This window comes from Chelonia mydas, chromosome 12 (genome assembly GCF_015237465.2).
Source record: "Chelonia mydas isolate rCheMyd1 chromosome 12, rCheMyd1.pri.v2, whole genome shotgun sequence".
In the NCBI taxonomy this organism is placed as follows: Eukaryota; Metazoa; Chordata; order Testudines; family Cheloniidae; genus Chelonia; species Chelonia mydas.
The window spans coordinates 7,783,253-7,797,117 of NC_051252.2; the positions used below are offsets into that span (position 1 = coordinate 7,783,253).

Sequence of the window (13,865 nt, forward strand, 5' to 3'; positions counted from 1 at the left end):
GCAACTGGGATCTGTGACAGTAGGTGCTTTCTGTCACCGTACATCACCATCGCTTACTCACTCCACGTGGAAATAAACACACAAGACAAAACAGAATATCTAATCACACATCTCTGGCTTATCTATAATTGCCCTATTGCATGTACATCATGAAAGGTTGCAGCAGCAGAAGGGAACACAGTTACTCATCATGAAAGGAGTCCCTCTTCTCCCTCCTGACAAAGATGCCTCAATTCAGACAGATTTTCCACTGTCCTGAACCTTGTGTCCACATTTACCCCTGTGCAAAGCAAGTGCAAAACACCACCAAATCAGAATTCTCCACCCACTCGCAGCACTGGTACCTGTTTACACTCTCTCTGCACTCACTGTACGAGCGTATAAACGATAAAAGTACACGGCAGTGGAGAATCAAGCCCGGTATTTTTTCAGCAGTCAGATTGACCAGATGATTTTTGAATACAGGCATCCGGGGGAGGAACTGGACACTCTCACCTCACCGCTCGCCCACTCCCCAAACCTTCCGAAGTGGAAATGACCACAATTTATACGGCCAAGCTCCTGCCATATTCACTCGTTTGAGTCTTCAGTGTGTGACTTGGTAGGGTCATCTACAGGCAGTAACTCAGGGGTTCAACTGTTCAGACAAATGTTGGAAAGAAAGACATTCCTGCGACTGAGAGAGACTCCATTTTCTTCCCTTGATTCCAACAACTGGCAGCTCTACTAGAAGAGTTTAGCAGACCCAGGAAGAGAGAAAACGATCTGCAATTTGGAACGGACACAACACATGGGACTCCTGCTCTGGACAGCGTATGGGTGTTACTTACCTGGACTGATGACAAGGCATATGACCCATTCAGCAGTTCTTATGAAATCTGCTAGTCCTCTCCGGGACTCGCTGTATTTGAGGGCTCTCAGAGACTCAGAAGTAAGCAACTGGGGAGCTGAAGTGGATTTTAGAGTTTACATAAGAAGTAGAAAGTACTTTAAGCAGAGAGGTTGAACCCCAGCCGAAGAGTCAGTCCCACAAAAGCTCCCTTACCATAGTCTTCAAGTAGTTGTTTCTGGAACTGCGATAAGGTTAACCTGTCCTGGGGGGAGCTGGTACCATCATCCTCAAAACACACCTGGTTCAGCTAAACACAAAATAAGGGGAAACACGGACCTTTAAGTAACTGTCTCCTGCATGATGGAGGCAACTGAAAAGTGCTCTTCCAGGAGCTGGCCAATGGACTAGCAGCCACTTGCAGTCAGACACTGGACCTACGTTAAATCAACTGCTGGAGCACGAAGAGAGGAGAAAGAAGAATAACAGAATTCTATTTCGACACACCTAACGATTTCTTCACAGTTGTGCATGCAATCAAATGAAATCCATGGGGCACAAGCCACCAATAATAATGACAACATTTTGCATTTACAAGGCAAACTCGCTATTCTAATTCCTCGGCTTCCATGTAGGAGGAGAAAATACCCTAATGACCAATATTTACCCATATTCCCTCCGTGGAACCCCCAACACTGTAGAGAGTTATTCACATTTTCTTCTTCTCTCAACTCCCAGGCCAACATTTCAGCCAAGATCCATCCAGGAAGGACGAACTGTAAAGGACTCTCTTTGCAACTAGTTAGTTTTGCTCCTTAATCAGCTGAAGGGAATTGCTGTTGAGTGAGGAGAGCCACTCTCTTCCTGCAGAGGATAAGTAAGCTGCCTTCACACTAATGTCAGCTCTGGTGCCATGGGAAATGACAGACTGGAGTTGGGACAGGTTTCTGTCACCATTTTGCCACCACAACTGCCGTAAACCATGTCATTTTAATGCAGCAGAAAGACTTAAGATTGGAATGTACTGGGAGGCAGAATAACTGTGTGTAATGCTGGAGGAAGAGCCATCCTTCCTCACCTTCCAATAGCTATAAGTACACGGAGGTCAGATCCTCATCTAATGAACCTCAATGAAGATCGCTGAAGTCAATGGACCAATGCTGAGAGGATGTGGCCTATTGAATCCTAGTATTGAAATCACACTTACCTTTAGCCAAAGATAATCTTCTGTTTTGTCAGCAACTTCACTCTGGTTATCAGCGATGTCACACCGGCCTATGATACAATAAACAGCTCTTTTGTAAGGGTCTGTATTGTTCCTCAGGGCTCGTCTGTAATGGAGGCGAAGCTTGTTTTCAGTGGTAGGGGACAATCTAAAAAATAAAACCAAATGATTATACAAGAAGTCTTGGAACACCTACAAATTCCAACCTTCTCCCTGTTAGAACACTTTGAAACAGATGAACACGTGCAGGGTACAGGTTCACAGGGACGAGTGAAACGCAAGTAAATATCTGTTTGGGAAACACACATTGTAAGAAGAAAAGGAGGACTTGTGGCATCTTAGAGACTAACTAATTTATTTGAGCATAAGCTTTCATGAGCTACAGCTCACTTCATCCGATGAAGTGAGCTGTAGCTCACGAAAGCTTATGCTCAAATAAATTGGTTAGCCTCTACGGTGCCACAAGTCCTCCTTTTCTTTTTGCGAATACAGACTAACACGGCTGCTACTCTGAAACCACACATTGCAAGGCAATCCTTGCGCTTACCACTTATGATTGCAAATAAATAAGCATTAGAGCTGCAGATTTGTCATGGTGAAAAATCATGGAGTGGTCACGGTAAATTTAGTAAAAGTTTAGTGACTGCTCTGTGAGTTTTGATAAAAAAAATGCCCGGACAAACAAAATTCAATTATACCTCTTCAAAATCCTCGCAATCCAGCGTCACCCTCTTCTGCAACTGCCGCCTCCTAGCCACACCGCGGGGACACTGACCAACCGTAGCAGCCCCTCCACGCTGACTCTGCAACCCTAATCCTGGCCTGGTAATGGCCCAATGAGGGGAGGGGGGCACTGGAGAGTTAGCCCTCCCTCACAGTCACCTTTGGGCTGTGCCTGGCTTCCCGTTCCGGGTGCTGTGACCTGGCGCACAGGGTTGCAGCGCCGCTCAGGTTTGCCCCGGCCACCCTTCCGTCATGATGGAGGGGCAGCCAGGCCAAATTTGAGGGAGTGCACCAGGCCGCAATGCCACTCACTCAAATTTCGCCCAGGTGCCTTCCACCACTCCCAGCAGTCATGACAGAGGGGTGGCAGGGCCAAACCTGAGCGGTGCTGTGACCCCATACAGCAGCTTGCAACACCCAGAGTGGGGAGACAACAGGACACAGAAGCCAACTCTGCGGCGTGAGGGCAGGGCCAGTGGGATGACCCACACAGAGCATTCCCATGCAGAAGTTACGGCAACAGAGAAGTCATAGTATCTGACTTTCACCACCATAGCAAGGGTTGTGAGTTCAATCCTTGAGGGGGCCACTTAGGGATCTGAGGCAAAAATTGGGGATTGGTCCTGCTTTGAGCAGGGGGCTGGACTAGATGACCTCCTGAGGTCCCTTTCAACCCTGATATTCTATGAACAGAAACCTGCAGCCCTAGTAATACTAATGTCACTTACATAACATGTAAAAAGCACTTTTCTCCCCTTTAAATTAGCTAACACACACATATACATACACACACACACATTAAATGAATGGAAAGACTTTTGAAAAAACACCAAAATGGAAAATTAGAAGGAGCAGTTTTAAGAATGTGTTTATATTGCGTAACGTGGGTATCAACTATTTGGGCCTGAGGCTACATCACCTTTCTCACTTAAGCAATCATCAGTCACACAGGTCAATGGGAATACTTGGATGAGTAAACATTAGTCAAGCAAGTAAGAATTTGTTGTATCGAGCCCTTTATGGGGGCACTGTTTCATCTTTATCATTAAATATTACCACAATGTGTTCTAGGACGTGTTTTCCTTGGAGAAAAACCTAACAGAGTCAAAGCAATGAAAATGAAATGCGCTCTCATTTGTCAAGTCTGTAGCCAGAGCACATTTTTATAGCTGTAATAAAGTCAGAAAAAATCAAACCTAACATATAATATTAAAATGTTTGTAATAGAAACAATGATAGAGTCGTCACCAAGGTTTCTGGAACAGTAATGCTATAACGTGCACTGTTTCAGACTTTATGAGACTCAGGTTAGTCTATGAATCAATCTACATTCGGCAAGAAACAAATAGAAAACTTGACTAATGGCAGTTGTAGCATTTTTCATATTTATTCTTTTAGACCTTGATCCGGCAAGAACGTATGCACTTGAGTAATTTTACACACACAACTAGTCCCATTGGGCTCAATGCATTTGCAGGACTGGGGCCTTAATTTGTCTTAATAATTCTGTCACAAGGGGGAGTGAGATACAGAGGCTATGTCTACACTGCAATAAGAGACCCACAGCTGGCCCGGGCCAGCTAACTTGGGCTCATGGGGCTATGAAATTGTGGTGTAGACGTTCGGGCTCTGGCTGGAACCCTGCAAGGTGGGAGGGTCCTAGAGCCCAGACTCCAGCCCAACCCCAGAAGTCTACACTGCAATGAAACAGCCCCGCAGCCCCAGCCCTGCAAGCCCAAGTCGGCTGGCACGGCCCACCTGTGGGTGTCTAGTTGCAGTGTAGACAGACCCTAAGGGGCTCAAGTCCCAGCGGTGATGCTGACCTCTGCCTGGTTTCCCCATGCTCTCGATTCCCCAGGTCCTGGACGGCAGCCCAACACAGGGTCACTCTTACCAGCTCTTCTGGGCTCACGGAGAACAGATTAGTTCTCACAGATTCCAGCAGGACTAGCTCTGAGTCACCTGCACTCTGCGAAGTGATGAGGGAGGGGGTATACGAGAGGGAGAACAGGCACAGTCAGAGCTGAGGCTTGAATCCCTTAACAAGGCCCAGTTCATCCTGTAAAAAATACCAGTTTCCTTTGCTGCATGGCTAGTCGTGTGAAAACAGTCACAGCAACGAGTAAAATACAGGGTTTAAGATAGCAGATCAGATCTTTGATCTATCAAGTCCAATATCCTACCCTGATCTAGGAAATGGATCATACATTAAAAAATTGAAGCTAACACTAGTAAATTAGTTTGGAAGTGTAAATTCCTGCATGTTTTCCAATCTCTCTCTCTCTCGGTGGAGGTTTCTAGACTTCAAAGCCATGAATTAAAAATGTGAAAACTTATGTGTAAATTAAATAGGCAATGCACATATTAGCCAGCCATTTTCACAAGAAGAGACCTCAGGGTTTCATTTTCCTCCCAAAGCATTAACCTTATTCCATAGCGATTTTTCACGGCACATAGATTTTTCCCAGGTCACAATACCTTTTATCTTTACTGTGCATATACTCCTGGAACCAGGTTTTAAACTCGCCCAGCTGATGCTGCGCCCGATTCACCACGTGCATAGCGGCGATTAAATCTCCACAGCGCATGCAATAGTAAATCAATGCCCAAACGGGATGGCCTTCCACCTCCCCATCCTGGAAACAAAGGAAGACTTTTAAAGCAGAACAGCTTGCACAATACTTTGATTTATTTTTCTTTATACGCGCCAACCACCTAGTACATTTTGTTTCAGCAAAATACTCAAGTTCTCCCTCATACTCAGTTCTCCATTGACTTCAGGCAGAATTCCATTTGTGTAACAAAAATGCAGGATCAGGCCCACTTGATTTAAGTTCTGGGGAAGCTGTGCGTGTCTGTGGATATGAAAGAATATCCTGCTTTTAGTTCCCTTTCCCCCGCATTTTCCCCTCTGGATGAGAGCTCTCCAATCATACTAGTAGCATCTACATGAGCTGACCTCATCACTTTGCTGGGAAAAAGCATAAACCAGCCAGGTCTGTGGCACCCACTCGCATAAGTAGTGACATGCTTAGTCCCAATGGGACGAGCATAAGAGGACGATTGGGCAGTCCACTGTTAGCACATTCCTGTGTGCACTCTCCAGGGCTGTGAAGGAAGGGATTCTTTATGCCTTCCAGCTGCATGACATCACAGTGACAGAGGGAATCAACAGGAAGGGAACAGGAGTGGGATTAGAGTCAGTAACAGTGTTCTGGATACAGATCTATCTCTTTGCTCACTATTTATTTTGGCACTTCTAGGCCTGGAACTGGCCAGGCCTCATCTATCTTCCAACAGGAAACAGAATTATTAGAGCCGTGTCAGCCCCAGGGTATTAGAAAGACAAGGCGGGTGAGGTCGTATCTTTTATTGGACCAAGCTTGTCTCTCTCACCAACAGAAGCTGGTCCAACAAAAGACGTTACCTCACCCACCGTCTCTCTCTCACAGGAAAGAGAGCCATTCAGAATCTTCCCACTGCACAGTAGCGAGCCAGTAGGTACAGAACAGCAGGTTCAAATGCTCCATTGAACTGCTTTTTTTGTACCTTTCTACAGAAATACGCCGCAGTTAAGATCACCACATCCTTGAGCCCCTGTGATTCGGTTAAGAGAACAGGCACAAAAGCGCTGAAGGGCTTGGTGATGGAAAGAATAAATATTTTTATTGACTATAATAAGTGAAGTGCTAAGCTATTTGTTCATCCATATACCTATAAATGATTTCATGCTGCTAGCAGCCATCATGAGTCTCTATCTGAGCACCGACGAATCACCCACTAGCCATATTCTTTTACTTCTACTGGATTATTTGGAGCACTGAGGTTCATTCTCCTTGCTCAGAAGGGGACATGGCTGGGGAGAAGATACACCCAGCTACGGGCAGGGACAAAACAAAAACGCCAGAATGAATTCCAACTTCAAACAGATACAAAGCTTTAACGTATGGAAGCCGTAAGTATAAGAAAGGGTTCACGGACTATTACTTCAATAGGAGGTAATTCTGTAAAGAGATCCCCCTTTCCAATTATTAAAAAAGGAGTACTTTTGGCACCTTAGAGACTAACAAGCACTCCTTTTCTTTTTGCAGACAAACATGGCTGCTACTCTGAAACCTTTCCAATTATTGTCAGTTATTCAGATTTTATTTAAAAGGTGATCTCAGAAACTTGTCAGCTGCAAAAAACCAAGTTCCAGTTGCAAAAATTGAGGCTATTCTCTAGCACTGATAACAGAAGAGGGAATTACATTTTCTGCTCTCCATTCAGGGGCTTATCCAAAGCCCAATTAAGTCAATGGAAGTTGTTACAAAGGGCTTTGTCTGGATTAGGCCATAAAGTATTCGTGATGCTGTTACCAAGGGAAAAAACCCATTAAACATGGGTCTCGGCAAGTCAGCAAAGGAGGAGCTGAATTTCAACTATTTTGTTTCTAATTGTCTCTATTCGCAAATCTTTCATCCTCCCTATTTGCACCTACAATTTTGTGGTTCACGTAACGGTTGGCACAACTTTGCGCTGACGGGGATGGGCGGGCGGAGCTGGTTTGGGTTCGATTGCTGAACACTTGATTTCTGCCTGTGCTTCAGTAGTTAGACATCTCAATGGCAGCAACTGGTGCCTGCATAGCATTATGGGTGCAAAGTCATGCCCAAAATTACTTGCACCTGCAATCTGCAGCAGCAAATAGAAAGCTGCTTTTTAGATGTTTAAATTTAGCCCTTTAAAAACGACAGCTGTATGATTTTTCTATCTTAAACAGTTGAATATATCTCAATGCTCTTTTAAGAGAAAATTCTAACATGCATAATTCTAAGGCTTAAATATAGAAAATCACCATTTTGTAACTGTTTCTAAACAGTCAAGTGATTTCCATCTACTATACTCCATTTTACCAATGAACCGTTACGGTTATTCAAGGGTGGGGGGAAGGAAAGAGAGCACTGCCTACTGGAATCTAAATAAAATAAAATCATCAGGGGGTTGCATTGGCCTATTGCCTACACTAGTGTGAAGAAGTGTGCAATAGCACATTGGCTGTATCAGTAACGGTACTGCACATACCTGGAGACCGGGGACAGGTGCTGGGAGTTTGATATTAAGGAAACTGCAGACTAGTTGGTAGGTCCCAGGTACTCCACCCAATCGAGCCTGGTGCAAGTTTCCAAATACTGTCACCAAAGTATAATCCTTGTAACTGTAAGAAAGCATTTTAGTAAAAGTAAAATACAAGCCCTGCAAAAAGCCCATGACTTTTCCTGTTCAAAAGAACCATCTATCTTTGAGTGAATTACTATGAAGTGCAAACACTATCGTGGGGGCAACATGATCCATGGAGTTATGTTCCTTCATGTAGGTGTTTGTACGTGGAAATCATTTGAGAAATTGTACGTTCACAGTGCACTACAGCTCAACTCTCATGCTAGCAAAAAACATTTCCATCTAACGATGCTAACAAGGACAAAATGACATTTAAAATGCCACATGCATGCTCTCTCCATGTCTGCGATGGAGAAACGATCAATAAGACCCTACTTGAATTGCGGGACGCTTGTCAAATAATTGTGAGTTGCAGACAAGACGTGAAAAAATTGTGGAAAAGTAATAATGGACCTTTATTAATTGCGGTATTTTGGAAAAGCCAGAGAAAACCTATTAGTTTAAGAAATATTTGCTGGAACAATATAAACACTCAAGTACTACGTTATGTTTTTTTTTTTTTTTTTTTTTTTGATAACCAGACATTTTGCTGCAACTATATTACAGCCACTAATGCGTGGAACTGACAGCCGGAGCCCCGCCATTGTCAGCTCAGATAAATGAGGTTCCAGTGGACTCCTGCGGGGAAAAGTGTGTGTTGCAAACCCCAAAATGTATGCAAAATTGTGGACTGTGCAAAGCAAGCTAATTAAAATAAAAACTGCGATGGAAGCTTAATATTGCGAGATCTGCAATTTGCACAATACTGCGAATTAAGTAGGGCCTTAATGATAAACTTCAGAGACACTGGCTTACCGTAAGGGAACCACAGGGGAAAAAGAGAATTTAGATGCAAAATCTCTACATACAGAAAGTGGATTTGAGAACACTATCTATAAGTGAAAGTAATTCACCGAGGCAAGCTAATAAAAAACTCTCCATGTACTGAAACTACAAGGAACGGGCCGGAATATGAATTAAAAAAACTGTAGCAACACTATATGGATGGCTGGGACAAATGAGCTCCTGCTTTTTCCTTCAGCCAGTAATGAACTAATGAAATTCAACAGCCTTCTACCTAGTGTGCACACTACAGAAAACTAGGCTAGAAGATTAATACGTGAGACTGAACTGCATGTGTGAAAAGCTATGCTAAATTTAGTACAGTATCAGAACTCTAGAGTTCTGGTTGAGTTAAGTATGTGTTCCTCAGGGTTTAAGACCACAGATGTCTGCTGTAAATGACCTGACAAAAGGCCAGCTGTGAGTGACTTCAATTTACCCAAGGCATACCTGAAGGGGTGATAGGGCGTGACGACTCCAGTAGGGAAAGTTCACTCTCATAAGGGTCTGCTTTGCCAGTAGGCCAATTCATGGCAAATAAAAATTAATGCTGCGAAGCATGTTAGTTGGGCTTTAAAAATAGTAAGCCGGAAAGGCCTCATTTCAAAAACCATGCAAGAAAAAAATGTGGTTGTGATCATTTACCAAGCTGGATACTCAGCAAATTGGGTTAAGACCCAAATTGGCCTGTTGTGCATTGCTAATGCTGAAGAATTTGCAGCAGAGGATTCTTCTGATGGGTCAATTCATCTGGAAACAGATGGGCATGCTGCCATGAAGCCCATGAGTGATAATGAGCGACAGCGTACTGATGAGGCATGGCTACCAACTGTTAGTGGTCAGAAGGAGGCCATGATGGGAGGGGAAAACACCTCACCCCAAGGTACTGTATCAGGCCCCAGTGCCTTAGCAACCCCTACACAAAACTGGAGAAGGTTATATCTATTGTTTGCTCTCTACGATCATACTTTCCAGCTAATGTCATGATGGCAGCTGTTGGAACGAAGGACACTCTCATAGTCAGCTCTGTGACTACTCATGCAATGAACAGTTCAGATTTTGTAATGCTCAACACACAGTCAGTGGAATCTTGCATTGAATCCTAACTTTGTGGGCACCCTACCTGCTGCTGCAGTTGTTCTATGCACGTAACCGTGCACACACCTTGTTCAAGCTCTGACAGTTTGTGCCCCAGCTCTTGCTGATATTTGCTGGGACTGATGATCTGTGTCTGGCCTAAATTCCATCATACTCTCTATGGCCCTCTTCCCTACAAGCAAACTGACAGAACGTTGGCTATTGATTTATCGGTGTTTTCATATAGTAACTTGGAGAGGCAGGGGGGAAAACAACAGGCTTCATAATCATTAGGAACAAACGCATTAGTGGGTTTGTTCATGACAAACTTAAATTTTGCAGGACTTCTATTGCAAACACACAACAAAAAACAGGCCACATTTAGCTCCTTTTGCAGTCTGACAAGCACGGAGTTATGAAAGCATTCCACCCCCTCCGCCCTTGTCATACGTTCCAACTGCAGTCTCCTGCAATTTCACCAAAAAAAAGCAAAATATTCAGGGTCACTGCATGAAAAGGAAGGAGAACTGTATTTACACAACTTTTCAGCAAAGCATGCTCACCACTTTCACCCAGCCCTAGTTTCTAGTATCTCCACGTCATTAGCATCCCGAAGGGAATGAGGAAGAGGGAGACTATTTTTTTTTGTAGGCAGGGATAATTTATCTATTTCAATTAGTCATATTATGTCCAGCACCTGTTTGTCACCTCGGCAAGTACTTAAAGAGTGACAGGGAAGGAATAATAAAGAGTGGTTGCGTCTTCAAAACAGTCTCCCAATGGACTCAAGAATTTTTTCAAAACTGGAATAGTTCTCTACCCCAGTGGCTGCTCTCTGATGGGGAATTAGGTTCTTCTGATTTATTCACTAACCTTCAGTGCGTGCATGTATCTATTTAGAGAATACCAGTGGAGCCACAGGAAAGTTGTTGCTGTATGTAATTAAGGATGCTTTTGTCCATTATGTTTGCCTTACCTTTGTTCTAGGTACCGCAGAGCCTGCCTTACAAACTCCATGCGCACCTCCATGTTGGTCCGGACTTTCAACGCATCGCTTGCAGGAACCAGCAATACCTCTGTCATTAGTTTAACCATGGCCCACATATCAGAGATATTCTAGAAATGAATCCGTTCAAACAACAGTGGTTATTACAGCCATTAGGGATTTACCCAGTCTGAGCAGTATGATCGTTTTACATAAAAAAGGATAAGTTACAGCTAGTCAAGACTTATAACGAAGACATTAGAAGCACACATCAGAGTAAGCCATCTCTGTCTGCCTGACAGAATGAGTCCAGGTGACAGGACGCACGCCAGAGTTAGGCTGATAATGATGTTCCCAACCTTCTCTGCATCACCCCCCTCTGAAGGAGCATTTGCCTGCAAAGATTTTGCCTGACTGTGGTCCACAGATGACGGACTATGGCTTTCAGACAGCTGGTTGGGGGCTTGGTGATGGGTCTGCTTCCTTGCTTCAAGTCATTATATCACTCTAAACCAGGGGTGGCCAACCAGAGCCTGAGAAGGAGCCAGAATTTACCAGTGTGCATTGCCAAAGAGCCACAGTAACACGTCAGCAGCCCCTCTTCAGCTCTCCCGCCCCATCAGCCAGCAGCACCGTCGATCAGCACCTAACCCTCCATGCCTGCACTTCCCGCCCGCCATGATCAGTTGTTGTGGCGTGCAGGAGGCTGGGGGGAGGAGGAGGAGCAAGGGCGCGGCAGACGAAGGGGAAGGGGTGGAGTGTGGGTTGGGCCTGGGACAGAGCCAGGCGTTGAGCAGTGAGCACCCCCCAGCACATTGGAAAGTTGGCGCCTGTAGCTCCAGCCCCGGAGTCGGCGCCTATACAAGGAGCCGCATATTAACTTCTGAAGAGCCCCATGTGGCTCCGGAGCCCCAGGTTGGCCACCCCTGCTCTAAACAAATACTTTCCTAGCTGTAGTTTCCGGATAAACACTTGCTGTAGTTGCCCTGGGAAGTTATGGAATCACAAACAGGAGGGGATGTATCCACAAGACTCTCTCTGTCTGTTCAGATGTGGTCCACATTACAAAAAATGTGGAGACCCTGGGGCCTTGGCCTACATCTTCATGCAGATTAAGTTATCACTACACACAGGACCAGTCCTCCTCTACTAAAATAGTAAGACACATGAGATGAAATCCTGACCACGCTGAAATCAATGGGAGTTTTGCCATCGACTCCAATGAGGTCGGAATTTCACCCACGATGCTTCTATGTGACAAGCACTGAAACTCTGAGTTGTCTCTGTTAAAATGAATACAGAATTGCTCAAAGCCCTCAGAGTCTGTTAAGATCTCAAGTACAGGTGTACATTCAAAGTCATTTAGGTTTGTTAGATGGCCAAGAAATTTTGGACACCTGGTTTGGCAACCTCTGCACTGGCTTTACCTTCCAATATGAGTCATTTCCCTGTTCTCTTCCCACAGCTCTCCATAGTCTGTGCGTTTGTTTTGGAGGAAAACCGGGGAGTGTTATAAGTAGTCACTATCACTTGTACTCATCTAGAACTTCCTTTCTTCCCCCAAGCGTGAGTCACATACGCATTCAATCTCTCTCCTTACAACCCTTCTGCTTTAAGATTATACCCACCTCATCGAAAACAGTTGTGTGAAGGACACTGATGTATGGATAACAACAGTAAAAACAGCTTTATACTTTTTTTTTTTTTTTTTTTTTTTTTTACTCTTCTTGATAAAAGCCCCTCCCTGCTATTCTTTCATCTGAAAGCTCTCTGAGCGAGACTCTGATCTCATCTACATGGCTTTTCCACTGCATTGGAGTCATTCCTGACTTACACCAATGTAACTGAGAGCAGAATCAGGCTCTTTTATCACCTGCAAGATGCCTATCCAACTGGTAATTTCTTCAAGGATTTTTTTTTAAAAAAAGGATAACTTACATGAAAATAAAATAATCGATAAGTCCAGAAAAAGAATACAAAAGAGCTGCAATATTCAGGAAAAGGTTAGAAATACTAAATCATACAATGAAGATCTCTGGCTCAGCGACTATGTCCAGCTGTGCATTTGGAGCGTGCCTAGCACAACGCATCCCTGGTGCTTATGGGAACTGTGGGGTGTTACTGTAATATGAAATATTGTGGAGGAAAAAAAGAAAAAAAGCAAAAACAGCAGCAAGTCCAAAAGCAGTGTTATTTTGCAATAGCACCTTTAGCGACTGCCATGGGCCAGCAAGAAGGTGAAGGGATTTCCCAGATAGGTGGCACAATCCGGAACAAAGCTGAGACTTGACGAATTAAAGTTCACAGCACAGTATATTTCGACAAGTCTGCTATCACAGCAATCCCGCTGAGGGAGTGAAATAGGAAAAGCAGATTTAATGTTGACTTAAAGCCACTGCAAGGCTATTTAGTTGGTGCTTGGGTTTAAACAGGAACCAGTATTATTATTGGAGACCAACCTACATTCTCCATAATACAGATCTGAAGATGAGCCCCTTCATTCAGGAACTCTTTGAAAGCACATGTACACAATGGCACATGTGGATTATCGGGGGGCCTGTTTTTAAAGCAAGACACAACAGGATCCATTTAAAGTGAAGTACTTGTTTCTAGGGATCACAAAGCAATGAAACAACAGGGCATTTTTTTCTACCTCGCTGTAAATAGAATTTCAGTCCCAGAGTTTACCACATGGGCCCTGCTGTACTGAAGAAGACTGCATTCCTGGCTCGTTATCTTCTGTAAAGCAATGCAATTTTGTCTTGTGATATCAGTACATTTTTGTAAATGTCAGCAGGCTGCTAATCACAGCTGAAAACAGATTAAGGACATCTCCCTATGTTAACTGATTGGCATTACCTTATCATCCTGTTCAGCAACAGCAACACAAAAGTCTACCAGGTTAGGCTGCACATGTCCGTTCACTATCTTCTCATTATAAATATAAATCTGAAACATATCAAAAGTAAGCAAGTTTCACAATG

At 44.0% G+C, this 13,865-nt stretch overlaps 1 protein-coding gene across 5 annotated transcripts in view; it reads right to left on the bottom strand.

Annotated features, from left to right (window-relative positions):
• Window positions 1-13,865, bottom strand: part of NUP93 (nucleoporin 93) — a 122,648-nt gene that overhangs the window by 15,569 nt on the left and 93,214 nt on the right. For all 5 annotated transcript variants that reach the window (XM_037877557.2, XM_043525981.1, XM_043525979.1 and 2 more), the window contains 6 exons: window positions 13,741-13,830; window positions 10,873-11,012; window positions 7,842-7,974; window positions 5,256-5,413; window positions 2,037-2,202; window positions 1,046-1,139 (listed from right to left, as the gene is read on the bottom strand). In XM_037877557.2, coding sequence (XP_037733485.1) covers window positions 1,046-1,139; window positions 2,037-2,202; window positions 5,256-5,413; window positions 7,842-7,974; window positions 10,873-11,012; window positions 13,741-13,830 — 781 coding nt within the window. The remainder of the gene's footprint in view (window positions 1-1,045; window positions 1,140-2,036; window positions 2,203-5,255; window positions 5,414-7,841; window positions 7,975-10,872; window positions 11,013-13,740; window positions 13,831-13,865) is intronic.